The sequence below is a fragment of the Simochromis diagramma genome, unplaced genomic scaffold, assembly GCF_900408965.1.
Source record: "Simochromis diagramma unplaced genomic scaffold, fSimDia1.1 OVJJ01000802.1, whole genome shotgun sequence".
Lineage (NCBI taxonomy): Eukaryota > Metazoa > Chordata > Actinopteri > Cichliformes > Cichlidae > Simochromis > Simochromis diagramma.
In genome coordinates, this window is record NW_024387492.1 from 20,489,285 (window position 1) to 20,507,796 (window position 18,512).

General features: G+C 37.8%; 2 protein-coding genes and 1 long non-coding RNA gene across 5 annotated transcripts; all 3 read right to left on the minus strand.

Annotated features, from left to right (window-relative positions):
* Positions 1 to 222: 222 nt before the first annotated feature.
* On the minus strand, positions 223 to 4,490 carry LOC120725440. Of its 2 annotated transcripts, none has more exons than XM_040018351.1 (6): positions 3,773 to 4,490; positions 3,221 to 3,565; positions 2,820 to 3,098; positions 1,579 to 1,668; positions 1,453 to 1,481; positions 223 to 1,168 (listed from the first exon to the last, which is right to left on the minus strand). In XM_040018351.1, exons 1-6 carry the CDS (start codon positions 3,831 to 3,833, stop codon positions 1,091 to 1,093), a joined length of 882 nt encoding a protein of 293 aa, XP_039874285.1. In that variant the 5' UTR covers positions 3,834 to 4,490; the 3' UTR covers positions 223 to 1,090. The 2 variants fall into 2 exon arrangements, with proteins under 2 accessions (XP_039874285.1, XP_039874284.1); XM_040018350.1 differs by having other exon boundaries at positions 3,221 to 3,568; positions 3,773 to 4,485.
* Positions 4,491 to 6,606: 2,116 nt separating this feature from the next.
* LOC120724703 (cell wall protein DAN4-like) lies at positions 6,607 to 11,946 on the minus strand. 2 transcript variants are annotated; one of them, XM_040017026.1, is made up of 8 exons: positions 11,876 to 11,946; positions 10,741 to 10,839; positions 10,544 to 10,654; positions 10,305 to 10,391; positions 10,130 to 10,191; positions 9,766 to 9,831; positions 9,522 to 9,664; positions 6,607 to 6,750 (listed from the first exon to the last, which is right to left on the minus strand). In XM_040017026.1, exons 1-7 carry the CDS (start codon positions 11,934 to 11,936, stop codon positions 9,524 to 9,526), a joined length of 627 nt encoding a protein of 208 aa, XP_039872960.1. In that variant the 5' UTR covers positions 11,937 to 11,946; the 3' UTR covers positions 6,607 to 6,750; positions 9,522 to 9,523. The 2 variants fall into 2 exon arrangements, with proteins under 2 accessions (XP_039872960.1, XP_039872961.1); XM_040017027.1 differs by lacking the exon at positions 6,607 to 6,750 and having other exon boundaries at positions 7,258 to 9,664.
* Positions 11,947 to 15,663: 3,717 nt separating this feature from the next.
* On the minus strand, positions 15,664 to 18,078 carry LOC120725379. Its single transcript, XR_005694104.1, has 4 exons — positions 17,635 to 18,078; positions 17,381 to 17,409; positions 16,458 to 16,526; positions 15,664 to 16,341 (listed from the first exon to the last, which is right to left on the minus strand). It is a non-coding gene; the product is annotated as an uncharacterized LOC120725379 (long non-coding RNA).
* Between the last annotated feature and the right edge of the window lie 434 nt (positions 18,079 to 18,512).

Consider the following 18,512-nt stretch of genomic DNA (forward strand, 5'->3'; position numbering starts at 1 on the left):
CTGTCAGAGTGTTATTAAATCTGCCATTTCTTAAGTACACAGTGGATTTAATGCACCACTCCCTCATTCAAGCTCCAAGTATGTGTTTTTCATTTTTACATTGATCTGGAGGTTACTCTAATAATAAGAAGATAATCAAATATTTTTTTCTCTCTTCAATTAAAAGAAGATTCATTTAAAAACAAAGAAAAAATGTAGTTTGACTTTCCCATTTTCTTGTTTTCTCTTGATTACATTTCACATGTCTTGGTGATTTTATGCGACGTAATGAGAGACATGGAGCCTGCGAGGAAGAGAAGGTTCTGTTTATTCCCAAACAAAAACCAAATAGAACAACCTTATGTGTGTTATCATTTTATTTTACCCATTTATTAGTAAATTTATTCTACATCTCAGGTCAAAACATACATAAAAATACACTACACATACATTATAATATTTTATATATAAATGTGCCTGTCAACTGGTTTATTTCCTTAACACGTGGAGGTAGGACCTCACAAACTTTATTCCCAACCTATTATAGGATTGTGTTGTACATTAATTTGAAGAATGTTTTTTTTCTTTATTTATTTTGTTTACAAATATCAAGAAGTAAAAAGAAAAGAGAGACCACACCCTGTATATGTTAAAACAGAACAGTTTATGATATCACACAAAAGCTGTCAGCTGAGCTCTGTAGAGTGAGCAGTCATGATGAAACAGTTGTAGATTCAAGCTGCTCTTCAAACTTTTGTCCACCAGATGTCACCAAAGAAGACTGTGTGCACTTCAGAAAGCTTCATTTAGACATCACTGCCACCTGTTTTTCTCCTGATCTGTTTCTCTGACTTGTCACCTCGTGTGCAGTTTGCTTAAAGGGTTTTATTGGCTGAGTGGATTGTTCTGTGATTCCTCTGTGTACATACAATGATTATCATGAAAAAGGAATAAATGATTATTTGAAGTTATTTTTCTTAATAGTTGAAGCTAAGTGCACAAAGAAAAGAATTTTGCTCCTACATATGAGATAAAATCAAAAAGTAAATGTCAGGAAATATTAAAGATATTATGATTCATTTTTGTGATGAGTTGATGTTGAAGTTGTTGATCAGTGGAGTCTGACAGAAGCAGGAGAGTCTGCAGCGTTTTCATAGTTCACTGTGTCATCATCTTCATCGTTATGCACCTGTTTAAAACAATACTACACACTTTAGATTCACTCTTTGAAATGCTACTTTTGATGAGCTCTCTGATGGTTTATCTTATTATTAATTATTTATTATTTAGTCTCAAAGTTCTCCACATTTCTCAATAAACAATAACAGTAACAAAAAAAGGTTATAAGTGTTTCTGCAACCTGGTTAAAACTGTGTATTTTGTTTTCTTTCATTTGTACATCCACAGTTAAAAACGAATACATATCACTAACGTGTTGTTTGCTCTGTGAAGTTATAACAAAGTTAAACTCACAGTGTTTCCTTTCATCTGTGTTTTTATTCCTGAAATGACAAAAATCACAAAAGAGAGCTGAAATAATTAACCTGCAAGTTTATCAAAGCTTTTCTTGTATAAACGTTTCATCTGTGAAGTTCTCACCTTTGGTTTTTGTCCACATGTTGACTGTAACAGCAGATATTAGAAGTGATGCTACACCCACAGACACGATGATGCATCTGAACAGAAAACCTAAAAACAATGAAACCATTTAGATTTCAGCTTTTTGTTCTGTGAAAAGAATAAATGTTGTGATGAAAACATTCAGTTTTGATATTTTTGTTATTAGATTAAAATATTAAGCCTGCTCTTAGGACCGATAATCAAATACATAAATAAGTTAAATGTGCTTACAAGGCACTGAAAAATATTTTTATTTGCATTTAGTTTCTTTTTTAAAGTTTTTATTTCTTTTCTTTTTTTTGTTGTTTCATTTATCTCAAATTGTTTGTCATGAAACAAAAATATAAAAATGCTGAAAAAGTGATGTTGATCAAGGTTCACAGAATTAGAGTGATAATCAGTTTTTGTAGAGACAAATCTGCCTCAGTGGTTTCTGGCTGTAATTTTGTGAGATCACTTGCAAAGAGAGTGCTGCACTAAAAACCATCCTGCTGATTTCTTTGGTCACTCACAGTTTTCATGAAGACAAACAGAAGCAAGCATTTGCAGACATGTCTGCATCTTCTATGGAAACTATGGCCAACTGTGTTAACCTGCTAGTGACCAAAGCAATCACAATGAGGTTTTTCAGCATAGCACCGCAGACCTCTTTGCAACCAGGTACACCTTGAAGCTGTGAACACACATTTTCCTGTAGGGACCTCTTCCTGTCAGCGCTCACAGTCTGCAGGCCTGTGTGAAAGAGCTCTAACTAAATGTCCACCCAAAGCCCAGAGTCCCCCTGACATTCAGAATTTAAGTTTTATAATCACAACTGTCACTGAATGTCTCCACCCAAGTGTCAGTCGGATATTCAGGTATTTGTTGTTGATTTTGACTTTGTGACGTTTTCACCTAAAGAAATGTAATTACAAAATCAAATAAAGAATGATTGTAAGAAAAAAATAAACACCAAGCTGTTTTTAAAAGAATAGATAATGTGGAGAGGTGCAATATGTAACAATCAAACCAGTCAAAGCATCACTGTGAGGTGATTTGAACACATTCTTAACAGTTTATTACCAGATAACTAGAATTTAAAGGGTCTGAACTATAAAGCAAATTTCAGATGTCACTACCTTGTGAGGATTTTTTGGATTCTAGAGAAGATTTTGTTGTTCAAATCAAATCAGTTAAACACGTCTGCTCATCACTGTGAAGCGATTTGAACATAATCTCACCTGTTTTCTCACTTGAGGACTTGAGTTTGAAGGGAAACAGTTTTTCTTCTTTAGTGTGTTTATCTGTCACTTTGCACTTCAATGAATTATAAAACTGTGACTTCTGATCACGGTGAGATCTTTTAAATGTCACAATCACAGAGCAGGAACCTGGTTTTATATCCACATCTGATATTTTGTTTTTACCCTCATGCAGCCACTCCACTGTGTGTCTACAGTGTGCATGTGTCAGCACAGAGCAGTTCACAATGACTTTATTGTTGTTCTCATGTTCAGTCACTGGTGAAGATGGAGATATGGAAAGAGAAAAACAACAGAGCATCATCACTGTAATAAATACTGCTGTAATATTTCAGTTTGTTCCAAGTTTGAACTAAAAACATTATGATGTAAATACTCACTGTTAATAACAGACAGATCAATCATAAAGCCTGGACCTTCTTGTTGTCCTCCTCTTGTTTTGTACTGTTTGCAGGTGTAACGACCAACATCCTCAGCTTTGACCTTCTTTATAAGCAGAGAACAGTTCGCTGTAACACTCAGTCTGGTGTATTCAGCTTTAACATTTTCTTTAATCTGTCCATGAACAACCAGCTCTACTGATGCTGGTGTCTGTCTTGAATCAGTGAACGTCCAGGTAGTATAGCTGCAGTCATGTTGACCATCTATCACATTTTCACAAGACAAAGTGATGTCATGTCCAGCTCTGGCAGCTCTGAAGGAGGACAAAGTCTGTCCTGTTGTTTCTGCTGAGGACAGGAGAGTGAAATGTGACCAACTATAACATGAACACTGCAGTTAGATTAACAGTTAGTTTAAGGATTATTTTACATCATTTATTTCTCATCTTTTCTTTCCAAGAGTCCAGAAAACTCAAAGTTACAAAGCAAACACGTCTCTCTCAGTTAAAGGAAGAACAGACTATTGTGTGTGTGTGTTCTGTGTTTCCTTACCTGTAATCTGAAGCATCAGCAGCAGGAATGAAGACATTTGAATCCACATGACTGCAGCCATCGTACTTCTCTGTCTGTCTGTCTCTACTCTCTGCTCTCACATTCACAAATGAGACAGTCTCAGACATGAACACAGCTTCAACTTCCTGCTCACTTCCTCATCAGTGGTTTACTCTCCATCACTTGTTCTGAATTTATTTATTTTACAGCCTTCAAATGTTTTTGTCCTCCCTCTCTCTTCATTCATAAAATGAATAATTGAGCTTTTAACAAGAATTTGTGTCTTGATGGCCACAATGAAACATGTTGATACTGCAGCAGCTGGATAAGGACACAGATAAGATGTGTTAGTAGTCTGAGGCCTGTTGTGCATCATTGTATTTATGAAGTCATTTTTTTTCTGAGAAGTGAAGGGGAAGTATTTCTGTGAGAATGTGGGTACAGCAGCAGCAACGCTTTGGAGGTGTGAGACTAATTTTGACCACATAAACATCAGAAACACAAATGCGCCTGCTTTTGCACTGGTCACACACTGATGGACTAACAGAGCTGCCTTTAAGTCCTCAACATTTTATTTTTGCTGAGCTGTGGATTCAAAAACACACATTATATGACACACACGAGTAAACCTTTTTTGTTTTGAATTTGCAAAATTACTTAGACTGATTAAATGTTCACAAATGAGAAATGCAGCTTGTGGGGATAGGTTAATCGGTTAATCCAAATTGCCCATAGATGTAAATGTGCAAGTGAGTGTGAGTGTGAATGGTTGTCTGTCCCTGTGTGTTAGCCCAGTCAACAGACTGGCGACCTGTCCAGGGTGTACCCCGCCTCTCGCCCTATGACAGCTGGGATAGGCTCCAGCCACCCCCGTGACCCTGAAAAGGATAAGCGGAAGAGAATGGATGGATGAATAGTTTTATGGCAGCACCCTCTAATGGCCTTGAAGCAAACTAAGACATGACATCTCCGGTGTCCCTTACTTTTGTCTGCTGGGGGAGCAGGATTGGATCTAGTGATACATACAGACTGAGTAAGCCGATTAGGACAGGCCTGGAGAAATAAGAGAAAAATACAACCTTGTACAAACCATGCTTTTAATAAAAAAATAAAATAAAATACACAAATAGTAATTATTAATACAAAAACGTTTTCACATGTTATTTGTTTGTCACTATTCAGTCTCATTATTAGCCATGATGGACAGTTAAACATATTGCAGGTAAGACCATGACATTCAGATTTAATGTTGTTAAACTTATTTTGACATACGTTTTGAGATAAGTCTTAAAAGTACATTGTTTACCTTATTTATTATTGATTTACTTTAATCAGATTTGGCTGGTATTGTATTTAAACGTATGACTCTCACAGTATGTTTATTTAACTGCCCAAATAAATGGTGAGGATATGGCCACAGTGGCTGCGAAGCAAGAAGTTGTTTTTTCATTGTGAAGCATAAATAAACATACCACAAAACCCTGCAGGGAGGAGCCATATTTGTTTTTTGTGTTTGCACGTACCATTATTGATTGTAACTGTGATATTTATAAGATGAAGCTTGAGTATTATTACATACATGATAAGGATGTAAGCATGTTAGCATACAACACACAAACTCAAGTGGTGTTACCAAGATAGTTGCTGACTGGCAAGAAAATTCTGGAAGAAATCTGGTTACATTCCAAAGCACAAATATAGAAAAAAAAAAACAAATATGAAGATGTAATATCTGTATAAAATAGACTTAAAGGGTTTTCCCCTATGAGAACTAGCAATAAGCTCCGTGTTTGTTAATGCTCCCTTGCAAGAGCTTAAATTAACTAAAATTCAAGTTTCTGTGTGTCTCAGATTTTGTTAAAAAATTTCTAACTGGTTGTTTGTTGAAAATACCAATACTTATGATAAAGATGGCATTTAAAAGAATAAACATTATCATGCTAGCAATGTGTGGTCAGATGTTTTCCTAGCTTTTCGCATTGATAACACACAATAAACATTAAGATGAATTTAATAACCAGCATAATTATTTTATTTTTAGGGAGTTATGTGCAGTGTTCAAAAAATTGAACAGGTGTTATATGAATAATTATCTGCAAACAAAAGCATGACTATCAGAGTTACAGGCATTTTAATTCATCTGCTCTCAACCATCTTGTTTCTTTGTCCCTGTTTTTGTCTTTTTTTGTTTCACACTCATCAATGACAGAGTTTGAAATTTTGCTTCTTTTGCAGACTAGAACAGTATGTACTTCCTGTGAATACTAAGGTGTGACTTCCTCATCAGCACGTTTGTCTTTGAACATTTTATTTTTAGTCACAAAGGGGTGGATAAAGTCAATGCAAAAAAATAAAAAATAAATTACATCTGAGAAAAAAATACTTAACATTAAATGCTTGAGATCCAATATTACCTTTTATTTTATTTTTCATACCATTTTAATGTGGCAAAGAAGCATGACTGACCAGCCCGCTCAGAGCAGCAGAGCTCTGATCTCTTCTTCATTGTCACTGTTAAAACTTCAGCCACCCCAACTCTGACAGAAAATAGTTGAATCTGATGTGTTTTTGAGGTCACTTGTTTGATTATGAGGAAGAAAACTTCCAGCAGAGTTTGGACTGAATGTTTAGTTGATCTTGCTAAAAAATGGGCAGGCCTTCAGGAAGGTTTGTTTACCTTCACCAGTTTTTGTCTGTGGTCAGATGATCATATGCATTTATTTGTGCATTAATAACTGTCTACCTTGGTTAAAAGGTGTTTAAGCATAAAGTGAACTTAAAGTCTAGTGGGACTGTATATGAGAATGCATAAAAATGTCTAGAGCGATCAAACTTTGCACAGAGAAAGCAATATTTATTTAAGTATCAGAGGCATGGTGTAATGCTCACATTATGTCAGCGTCCTTCCTTTTTCACCATCTCCACCTGTAGAGGGAGTCTCAGCTTTCTCAGTAGCTTCATGTCTCATAATATCATGTCTGTTAAGGCAGACAGCGTGGAGATGAGAGAGCGAATCCAAATGCAGACAAAGGGGGATGGAGGTGGACATTAACAAAAACTGAGCAGTTATTTTGGCTGAACAAGACAACAAACAAAAGCAAAGAATGACTAAAATGGAGGTAACAAAACATATACAATAAATGCTACATTTACTGTATGAACCGACAACAGACAGAGCAAGACAGAGGACTAAATACACAAAAGGGTAACAAAGAAATGAGAACCAGGAAAGAAAAACAGCTGGGACTAATCACACACATACTCATTTTCATATCTTAGTACCATCAAAACTGAATGCCTAATTCTAACCCTCAGCCTAAACCTAACCACAACCTAATTGTAACCCTGACACTAAAACCACATTTTGAGCCTCAAAAATGCCTTCAAATGCACGCACGCGCGCGCACACACACACACACATGCACACACAACACTGCGAGGAAGCAAAACCAAACACACTAAACACATGACGAGGAACTATCAAAATAAAACAGGAAACATGAGACACAGACTGAGAGGTGGACTTGACGCTGGATCTGGGGCTTGGCTAGACGCGACACATGGAACAGACGGAAGGCACAGAGACAGAAACCAAGAGACTAGAAATCACAAAATACTAAAGAATAACTAAGGGAGCCAAGAATACAAAAGACTAAAGCATGAAAATCCACTAAATTTTAGAATATTAATAATCAAAACATAACCACTGGGTCACTATGACAGGACAATGACACAGGTGAAAATGTGAGAGGTCATCTGCGCTTGTTTTTTTTTATTTGATTAATCAATTTCAAAACTGCACTGGTCTTCATTAATTCAGACTTAATAATTGTCATTTGCTGTTTAGTAAAGTAATTTCTTGATCTGAAATAGCACAGAGGAAGTCAAACATATCTATGAACTCTTTTCTTTTATAGACCATCTGCAAACAGGGCTCTTGGTATATGTGACATAATGGTACTTTACCACACTGGGTATGGAACAGATGAGTCTGAAGGACAGTTAAGCAGTACATGACCAGAGGCTAGGCCCTCTGAAAATAACCAGATATGCATGACTTTAACGTGACATAAATTACATGATTATTTATGAGATCTGTCCCAAACAATAAGCATTTTCTAACATATATTGTCACAGATTAAGTTTCTGAGTCTTTATTGTTCCCTTACAACCAGAAAAGTTGCTGTGTGTCTTGTAAAATTCTAAAATTAAAAATTAGAATCATAATATATCTAAAGTAAAATGATATACAGGTATGCAGTGAAATGTCAGAGCTTAGTACAAACAAGAGAGGTTTAATAATAGTGATGAGATAACAGGAAGGGGAAGTGGCAATAATACACGCAGCTTTTACTGCTGCTGATTTATCGCTGCTCTGCTCAATAGAGTCCAGTCTTCACTTCAGAAACCACTCTTCTCTTTCACAAGTCTTTTTCCGCCCAGCTGGTTAGTTGTTTGAGTTTATTTAATCAAGGACAGCACATGAGACAGTGATACACGATAAAGCAATGCAACTGTTGTTTTGTACAGAGGTTTTCTAGCCAAAAGCTAGTGTCATACCAGTTGCCTTGTTCCCAACATCGCCACTGACTGCTCTCAAACGTGCCACCCATGCTCCAGAGTCAGCTGGTGTTTGCATAGTTTCAGTGTTACAGCCTGCCTCCTACATCAGCCTGCTCCAGTATCAAAGTCACAGCTAACCTTTGCATGTCTAGCTTTTAAGTTCCTGCTTGGATCAACCTCCCAAGCTTCTGATCCAGAGTCGTGACTGGACACACCCTTTCCAGTGACAGCATCTGAACCAGAGCTAGTGCTTCTCATTCTTTTACTCCTAAGATGGATGAGGCCTCAGCCATCTGATTCCTAACCTGTGACTGCCTGCCCATGCTCTTCTTCAGTACCATTGCTCTGAAGGGTTTCGCCTCTTCTGTTGGCTTCCTAGAAGCACTCTGCTTCGACAGTTTTACTAAATAGTTATTTTACTCTCCTCAGCTCAGGTTTTGTTACAATGTGAATCATGTGTTTATTTATTTGTAAGCTAAAACATCAGTATAAATTAAACTAAGTCATAGATGTTATACTTTCTGGTTTTATATGCAGATAGTTAGGTGTTCATTTGTGTTATAGCAGCTTAATGGAATGTGGAAAAGCAGGGATGTTTTTGGGGGGATTTTTTTACATTTTATTTTATTTTTTCCACAAAAAACATCTTAATTAGTAGATGCAAAACTTACAAAACTTACAGTTGGAGTAATAATTAATATTATATCATAGACACAGTTAGATCAGGTAATTCAATTGGACTTAAACAAGTAAGTTTTTGTTACATTTCCAAAACAAAGTAACAATATTAAAAAGGCAAAGAGATATAAAATATTGACTTTGCCTACAGTACATGAGCACACAGTATAAAACGTTAACCTCAACCTCTAGAGGGAGTGTCAGTGGTTTCTTTGTTTCACTACCTCGAAAGCTTGGTGCTGTTTGTATTCATGATTGTACATTAAGAGCAAATTTTTTCACAATTGTATACCAAAGAGATCACTATCATTGACATATGATAGATATTAACAACAACTCAACTTAAATAAAAGGTGGGAAACTTTAGCCAGTGTGTCAATCACGTGTGTCATCTTATCAAATGCAGGTCATTTTTTTCTTTCTTTTTTTTTTAGTTAAAGGAAAATTTAAAAATGTTTTTCACATATTTATCATATAATGCAAACAATCAATCATAAAAAAATGTAACCTTCAGGCTGGAACGTGTTTCTTTTGTTTGTTGATGGTGGAATAGAGGTTGCTGGGATCAGTGGAAACGCCAGCAGAAGAGGAAGGAAATTTCACAGTGCTGTAAGTCACAGTGTCATCTTCATCATCATTATCATTACAGACCTGGAATGAAATATGATGGAGCACAATTATTTTTTTCTGACCTGTGACAGAAGTTTAAAATTCACGATCTTAATGTTAATATATTCTTTTGAGAACCTTACCTTGGCTTTACACTTGGACCTCCTGATAAAACTGACAGAGACATAGGAGACATCTTCAGCATCAGCCTGAAGAGTGAAGACAACATGTAGACTGCTCACTAATGCATATGCGGAGTCAGTTTGACAGGTATCAGTCCTTTTGGGGTTTTTCTTGTCCTATTTGTCTTTCATCCATTCTTATAAATGATAAAAATACATTTCAAAGAATAAATGCAGTAGCTGTGAGAATAATGTCTGTTCACTTTGTTCTGACTGGCTGCTGGACTGGGTCATATCAGGGTTTACACTCAGTCTCTTAAATATGTGCAAGCTGTTCTCATTTTGGGACTTCAAATAAGGGAGTTTTCTAAAAGTAGCTACATACATTTTTTTGGCAGCTGCGTTCACTCGCCACCTTAGTCGCTTCTTCCACCTGTGTTTTGCTTCCTAAAAAAAGATGAAAATACAAGATAAAAGTAAACAAACTTCAGTTTAGAATTTCAAATCCAAGGTTCTCAATTATACTTTCAACTATAGCTGTCTTTTTTTTTTTAACTCACCGTTAGGTTTATTCCATGTGTTGATGACTATAGCAAGTATTAGTACCACAATTCCCACAAGAACAATGATAACCCGTTTCCAAATTCCTGGAAAGAAAAATTAAAACCACGATCACTGGTAATGTTGAGCTTTGGATGTTGTGAGCAATAAAAAGCTTTATGATTGAGCCACAGCTCGAGTCTACAGTCTACAGTTCAGACCTTAGGCTTAAAAAAGGTGCGAGCGATGCAGTCAGTACCTGATAAAGTATTTATTTCAGTTGTTGTTGATGTAGGTTGTCTTGATGGTGATACAGTAGTTGTATTTGTTGATTTTGATGTTATGGGGTTTGGTGTTGTTGTGTGGTAACCTTAAATAAAATAAATGTATTAAAAAAAAAACTTTAGTTCGGCTTTTATTGCCCAAATGTTGACTGTAACAACAGACAGGCGCTACCTGGTGAAGTCCTTACTGTTCCATTTACTGATGTAGGTTCAATAATACTTGTATTTTGTGATGTGTGTGTTACTGTCTGCGTTGTTGTTACATTGTTGCCTGAAACAATAAAAAAAAATGCAGATAATTAAATAAATACATGCAACAAACTGTCCGACATAAAATATTACCGTGGCAGAGGTTTGGTCCCCGGCTCAGCTGCAGAGAAGGAGTGAGGCAGTGAGCTCAAGGGAGCAGAGCCAAGAGGCAGGAGGGACAGACTGGAGCGCTAATTTAACTGATGAGGTTTCTCTCTTTATATATAGTGAAGCCAGAGACCTGAGAGAGGAGTGCGCACTGATAACTGACTGGGAAGTTATTGAACTGTTTACAGAAACATCCAGCCATATGTGTGTAGTGCCTTGATAAACACTCCCCAAGTATACAAACATACCAGACCAGTGTGTCAGATCTATGATTACAATTACATATTAATGTTACAGCTACAGTAGCCAAAAGGTGGTGCATTATTTAACTGGTAAATTATTACTTTATATTTTTAAGATGGGGAAAAAAAAAACATTTTCAATAACCAAAAAATCATATTGTAACTCAAATACGTCGAGTAATTATATACATCAAGTTGAGGTAGTTCGTCATAATTTCTCTGTTATCTCAGCTCTAACACGTAAACACTGTGTGGCGATAAGTATAAGGACGTTGAAAAAATGGTGCAGAAAGCTGCAATCTGTAAGATGGAAAAACCACACAAATGTGGAAGAGTGGATTTGTACAAAATGAAACAGATGGGAGTGGATAGATGCAAGGTTATCAGTGGTTACAGACTCGTTCAATAAAGAGTATTTATGTTGCATCACAAGACAGCTGATCGGTTTGTTTCACTAACTCATCTAAACAAGGCTTTTTGCAGAGAGTATAGCACCCGTGGCAGTTTGTCTTCAAACAACAACCGTAATCTCCACTTTTTGACTTTTTTTTTTCAAAAAAATCAAAAATCGATTATCGACTTGAATCTGGAAATTCCTTTTTATCAAAATCATCAATATTTTTTCCTTAATGTGGCCATAATACTCCTTCATAGGTAAAGTCATATTACATGTTGATGCAATATTTGTATTTTAATATGAGTCCTTACCTTTACACTGAAGTATTAGTAGAGAGAATAAAAACACTTCAATCCATCTGAATAGGACCATGGTGCTTCTTCTGTACTCATACACACTAATGACACTGCATCTAAAGATTTGACTTGTTAAAGATAAGTACTTGTGCTGTGTGGGGTTTGCGAGGTGTCACTTCCTGCTAGTGACTTCATTCTCCTCTGTCACGTCTGCCTTCATCTTGGCCAACAATAGATTATAGGAAGTCAAATGTGTGAAGATTGTCAGTTGAGATAAGTACAATGAGAAATGCAGCTCTCTTTTATTTCTCTTTATTTTGTGATTATTAGAAAAAAAAACACAACCAGGTTTCACTGTGATGTTTGAGAATGCATATTAACTGACATAAAGAGTTCATTTATTCTGCCACCTAAATTTAACTCCTAATATCATTGATGCAAAACAATGATGCCATCAGAACAAGTGTCAGTAGTCTGAAACCTCTTTAGAAGTCTGATGTCATTTTCTCTGCGTACCAAAATAGGTGTTTTGTTGAGAATGTGGCTACAAGAGCATTTATTGAGATAAACATCATGATAAAATTACAATTTTCCCATCATATTATGTCCGTTTATTTTGTTGTGAAAGTAAACTTTTGCAAAAATTATTTCTTCAAGACAAAATAAAAATCAATAAGCAAATAAGGTCAAATGCAAGACAAATGCTAACACCTGCTGCTCTCTGGCAGCAGCACCATGCTCTCCCTTGTTTTAAATGTACTTTAGAACAACACGCAGCAACACTACACATGAGCGGGAGGAGGGAGGTATGGGGTCTTCACACACCCCCATTCTCTGCTAGCCATCGGGGCGGGGGGGCTGGGAGGAGATGTTGGCTGTCCGATTGGCCTCCCTGCTGCTGCGGAGCCTGGGACAGTCTGCTTGCCTCCACCCCGGGGGGGAAGGGTAACATCTCTTGGGTCTGGGTTCTGTTTCCCCCTCTGGGGGCGAGGGTACCTGGACCCGGGGTATAGAGTATGTTTGGGGAGTGTGATTGTGTGTACATGTCCATTTATGTCAATCCTTACGTTGGGTGAGTGCTGAGTGTTTGTATATGTGTGCATGAGGGTGGGAATGCATGTTTGTGTCTGTGTGTGCCTGTTTGTCTGTGTCTATATGTCAGGTCGGGTCTTAGATTCCACCTCTCTGGGAACTCCCAGGCCCTCCAAGGCCTATCTCCCCTCACCACACTCCCTGCCGGTGACTGATGCCCTCAGGGGTCGGTGCATTGGTGGTTCTTGGTGTCCGGGGCTGGGCGCTCAGGTATGTACCAGCTCACTCCCGGTGGCTACCTGGCAGGGGCCTGGCGCCTGTTGCTCGGTCATGCCTCCTTCGGGGTGCGGGGGGCCCTCGGGCCTCCGGCCTCTGGGCCTGCGGCTCGGTTCACTCTGGCACAGCTGGCTGCCGGCAGAGCCGGCGGGCACGCCGGTGCAGCCCCCTCTAGCTTCTGCTCGGTGGCTACTGGGTGACGCCTCGTCTGGGGATCCTCAGCCCTTCCCATGAGGGTGGCACGGATGCCCCTCCGGTGGTCCTCCTTGGGCTCTCGCATTCTGGGGCCTCTGGATGTCTGGGGCCTGGATCTCCTCCATGCCTGCTTCATGCCCTGGGGGACGGGGCTATGGCTCGCTACATCCTCCTGCAGACCATTACATGTGGAAACCATTTGAATACAAGCGCGCTGATCCACACAGATATGCACACGGGTGTTCACTGCTCGTAGACTTAAATTACACCTTTCTTGGCTGCTACTTCAAAGCACATTGTGCGCTGTCTGTCCTGCGTGCTGCACAACAACATTGAATATTTAGTATTTACTGCTGTTTACACTTAGCTAGATTAATGTGATGGTGTTGTGTTTAGTATATTGCTTTGGGGTTTTTTTTGCTTGTTTTCTATTCTTCTTCTCTCAACAGTTGATCCAGGAGATTTTTTTTTCTCCCCCCCTTTCTCACTGTCCCTCTCCCCTTCTGTTTTTCTTTTCCTTCCTCTTTCTTTCTCCCTTTCCTATCCCTCACTCATGTCTGTCCCGTCTGTAACATCTGAAAATAAAATATAATAAATAATAAAAACAAAGGTCGATCAAATGGACCAATACGGCAATGCCACGATGATCCATTTGGCAAAGTAAATCCATTGGGTATCCTTGTTGGTCTTCAGACAACAATTCTGATGGCTAAAGAACCAAATGGGACAGGCAAAAAAAAAAAAAGAAAAAAAAATGCAAGTCAAATACCAGGAGACGGAGCAGGTGACAGATCCGGGGGTTCAGAAGTTCAGGGCATTTGAAGGGTTTTACGTTGCAATATAAAGCACTTTGAGGCAACTGTTGTTGTGATTTGGTGCTATATAAATACAACTCAACTGCACTGAATTGACCTGGAGGGGGGCAGGCAGAGCAGAAGAACACTTCAGGGGGCCAACTTGAATGCGGGGAAAGTTAGGAATTTTGTTCCGAGGATCAAAGCTGGAGCAGGAAAAATGTCTTTACAATAAAGAGGGTTTAATATAATAAAAAGGTTCTCTACACACCAGAGGCCTGGGAGCTTTAAGGGGTGTTTACCTCTGACATAAATTAGTCACTATGAGGTGTCACTTCCTGATAGTGACTTTAGTCTCTTCTTTTGGAGCTCTCCCTCCACCTTCACCTTCTTGACTAGAGAATGTTGTGGTGGCAGATTTCTTTTCTCATTTATTAATCGCATATTTAATCATATCACATTAGTTATAGTAATATCACTTTCTCTCTTTACTATAGTAAGAGCACTCCTGTCACTAGTTTGCATGCATGGGGAATGTTAACACAGTGAGGCCATTGTAATGGGAGACGTTAAACAGATAGTGAGACTCCTTCTGTTTATCAGGGATGTAAATCCTTAGGTGACAGCCAAGCAGAAAACAAGGTCATAATTCTCTCTTTGAGGGAGAAGGTATAGCCCCCCCCCCCCGTGAGAGGGGCCCCGAGAAACACTAGAAACTTATGATCACTAAACTGAGACAGACCTGTTTGTCTGTTTATGTTGCTGTCAGATGGTTTGTTAAAATAAACATTATGTATAAATCTAACTTATAGCCATCCATTATCTTCCTTCTCAGGGTCACAGTGCGGCTGGAGGCTATCTCAGCTACCAGAGGGCAAGAGGTGAGATCCAACCTGGACAGGTTGCCAATCTGATTGCCAGCCTTATTTTACATATCACTTAACTTTGTTCCTTTTGCTTGTTTTTTTGTTTTGCAGCTTAGCCCGGTTTGTAAGTGTAGGATGCTTTGACATTGAAGCTTCTAAGAGTACAATATCCAATGATTATACACTTGCTTTTTATTGTGGAATGCAGATTTTACCTTTTCCCACCAGAGGGCAGAATTTGTCTGTTTCCCACTAGTTACAGGGATGTTATGGCGTTATTTTTGTGCCACTAGTCTGAGCGCACGTAAAAAAAAAAATTGAGCGCACGTAAAAAAAATTTGCAGGTGCAAGTGTTGCATTTTCAGGAGAAATTTATTTTGAGCGAAGAAAAGCTAAATTTGAGTGAACAAAATTCATTGCTGCGTGCAAAAAATGTATTTCAGTGTTTGCTATTATCCACACACACACACAATAGCAGCCCCTCTCGCTCAGTTTTTGCACTTGCGTTCGCTCGCAATGTGTTGCTCGCGCTCTCAACATTTCTGCCCGTGCTCGCTCAACTCTTACTGTACACCGTTATATTTGTGCCACAAAACCAGAATCCCTCGCCTCAACAAGGAAGAGATGGCTAAGATGGAGATAGAGACCCAACAAAGCAGTGAAATAAACAGTTACTTTTTGATTGTTTAATAGTGGTTATGTTCAAAGCATGCCAAACAAGAAACATGAAACAAGATGTTTTTTTCTTTTCTGAGACCTATTTGGTTTTTATTGTTGTAGATGTAAATAACACAAAAATATATTGAAAGCCATAATTTTATTTCCTAATGCTGAGGACCCAATATATTCACATTCTCTACCTCTAGAGGGAGTCTCTGCTCTGTGGCTTTATGGATGACGGAGCTGATACAGTGAGAGGTGATTTGCAACTGCTTTGCTCTATCAACACTAAAGCAGGATGTGTTTTCATTATTCAGTGTAGAAAAAAAACACATAATTATCCTTTAAAAGTTGCATTAAAGGAAGATTACATAATATAACACTGAGATAAGTAAAGACAATTGTCAGGTTGTTAAAAATCATTGTTTTACTACTTAATAATAGCACTAGCCCCTTTAATTTAGATCTAGATCATCGATAACTAAACAATCAGGCAACATTCAAAGCATTTTCAAATATGTTGAGTGAACATGACTGAATTTATTTCTTTGATTTGTTGACTGTGGAGGAGACGTTGCTAGGATTAAACTCCAGAAGAAGACGAGAAGGCTTCCACAGCTGTAGGTCACACTGTCACCTTTATCATCACCACCTAGAGCTTAGAAGAAGAAATAATTTTATACTTAATAATACTTAAACAATAATAATAATAACAAAAACAATAATAACAGAACTGATATTAACATCCTCACTGTAACCCATCACAAAGCTTACTGTGCCTTCTTCTCTAGTGTTCTTGGTGTAGCTGATGGAAGCCAAGGAAATGTCATCTTCAGGTTCAGTCTACATAAGGACGATCACATAATGATTGCTAACACATTAATCCAAACCTTGGTTTAAGTATTAAAGTATTTTGCACATAGACACAGTTCAGAGAATGTGAGTCTCTGCCGCGTTTAAACTCGGTCCCTGCACAAACACAGCTTATAAAATTAAGTGTAGGTATTCTGCTGAAACTTGAATATATGCATTTTGTGAATGGTTGGAGAGTGGTTGTTAGGAGTTGCTGGCATCGGATAATATGACGTTTTTCATAAAGTGGTATATAGTACTGCACCAAAAACCTTCTTACAATTGCTTTGGTCACTAGTAGGTTCCTGCTTCCATGAGCAATTTGGATAGAAGACAACAATTGGCTACCACTTGCAAACTACTCGGGCAAGTGGTGGTAAAAATATGAAAAGAGCACACAAACCGGGAGCAGAGAATTTTCTCTGTCGAAGTAAAAGCTGCACCTTTTGAAATGTGTAGTTTATAGTTATAAGGCACAACTTTTCATTTGAAGGTGGACACTCTCTGATGGCAGTTTCCATCGCACTTTTAAAGTTTCACTACATGTCAGAGAGTAAATGGTGACTGCTTGTAGACAAGTCAACATCTTCCATGTGAAATATGGCTGAAATTACCACACTCCTTTTCAACCAGTCACAAAGTGACACAGACAACTACAGGCCCGGTTTGTTCATTTTTAGATTCTCCACATTAAATCAACTTTTTCTGTAAAGTTTTACTTTCACTATATTAAAAATTGTTATTTTCTTAGGGTCATACAAGTGTAGAGAACTTAACAGACAATCACCAAAAACTCAGTTTTTTATTGAAGAATCAGATCAGAATGATTAATGGATGAAACTCACATTGTTCTGTCCATCCATTTCCATGTTCCCTGCAAAGAGGAAAAAATTGAGTTGCGCTTCTAGTTCTGAGTCTGTGTTCTTATAGTTATTATAGAAAACAGTGTTGTCTCAACTGATTAAACTGGTAAAGACTGGTTGTCTAATTTAATAATCTAAGACTTGTCCACATAACTTGAACTTCATCATGTCACGAGTCAGCAAAACACATTAAATTTAACAGTTAAAACGCTGATTTACATTTGTCCTGTTCTCACCTCTAGTTTTCTTCCTTGTGATCATCACCACAGCAGCAACTAAGACTGCTACTAAAGCAGGAAATATAATATGCTCCCAAGACCAACCTGGAAAGAAAATTAATCCATGTTGAACTTACTTTTAAAAAATCTAGGGATTAATATTTATTTTTACTGACACATATTGTTTTTGTTTTTTTCAAATCATAGTGGTGATGAGTACAATTTTAGCACTTTTTTTGTATTTCCCTTCTGATGTAGCCTATTGCAAAATCTAATTATTGTGAGTGATCCTGTTTTCATTACTGTTTTTTAATTATTCTGCCTCCGGTGCTGGATTTGGCGTCACTATTAACTTTTTTGCTGTTGTGGATTTTTTTGTTGTCATTGCATTCTCACCTGAAAACACAAAACAGCAGCCAAATCAAATCTGTACAATGAAAATGTGTTTTATGTTCCTTTTCCCCAATCAATGGCAAAAACATGTATCATATTTATGGCTGAAAGGGCTGTTTAAACTTAAAAAGATTTACAGATGAAGCTTTTTTTAATGATACTCTTTACTTTGAGGTAATAGCAGCTTGTTTTCTCACCTGACAACTGAGAGCTGAAGGGAAACAGCTTCACTTTGTTACTGGACTCATCTGTCACATTGCACTTCAGAGACTCATAAATCTTTGACTTCTGATTAAGTTGAGATTTAAATGTCACTGCTGAAGAGCAGGAACCTGGTAATATCTTCATGTCTGTATAGATGTTCTCTTCACCCTCATAGAGCCACTCTACTGTGTATGTACAGGGTTTATATGCCAACAAGGAGCAGCTCAAGATGGCTTTGTTACTGTTGTCATGTTGAGTCGCTGGTGAAGACAAAAGATGAGAGAAAAAATAGTTTAATC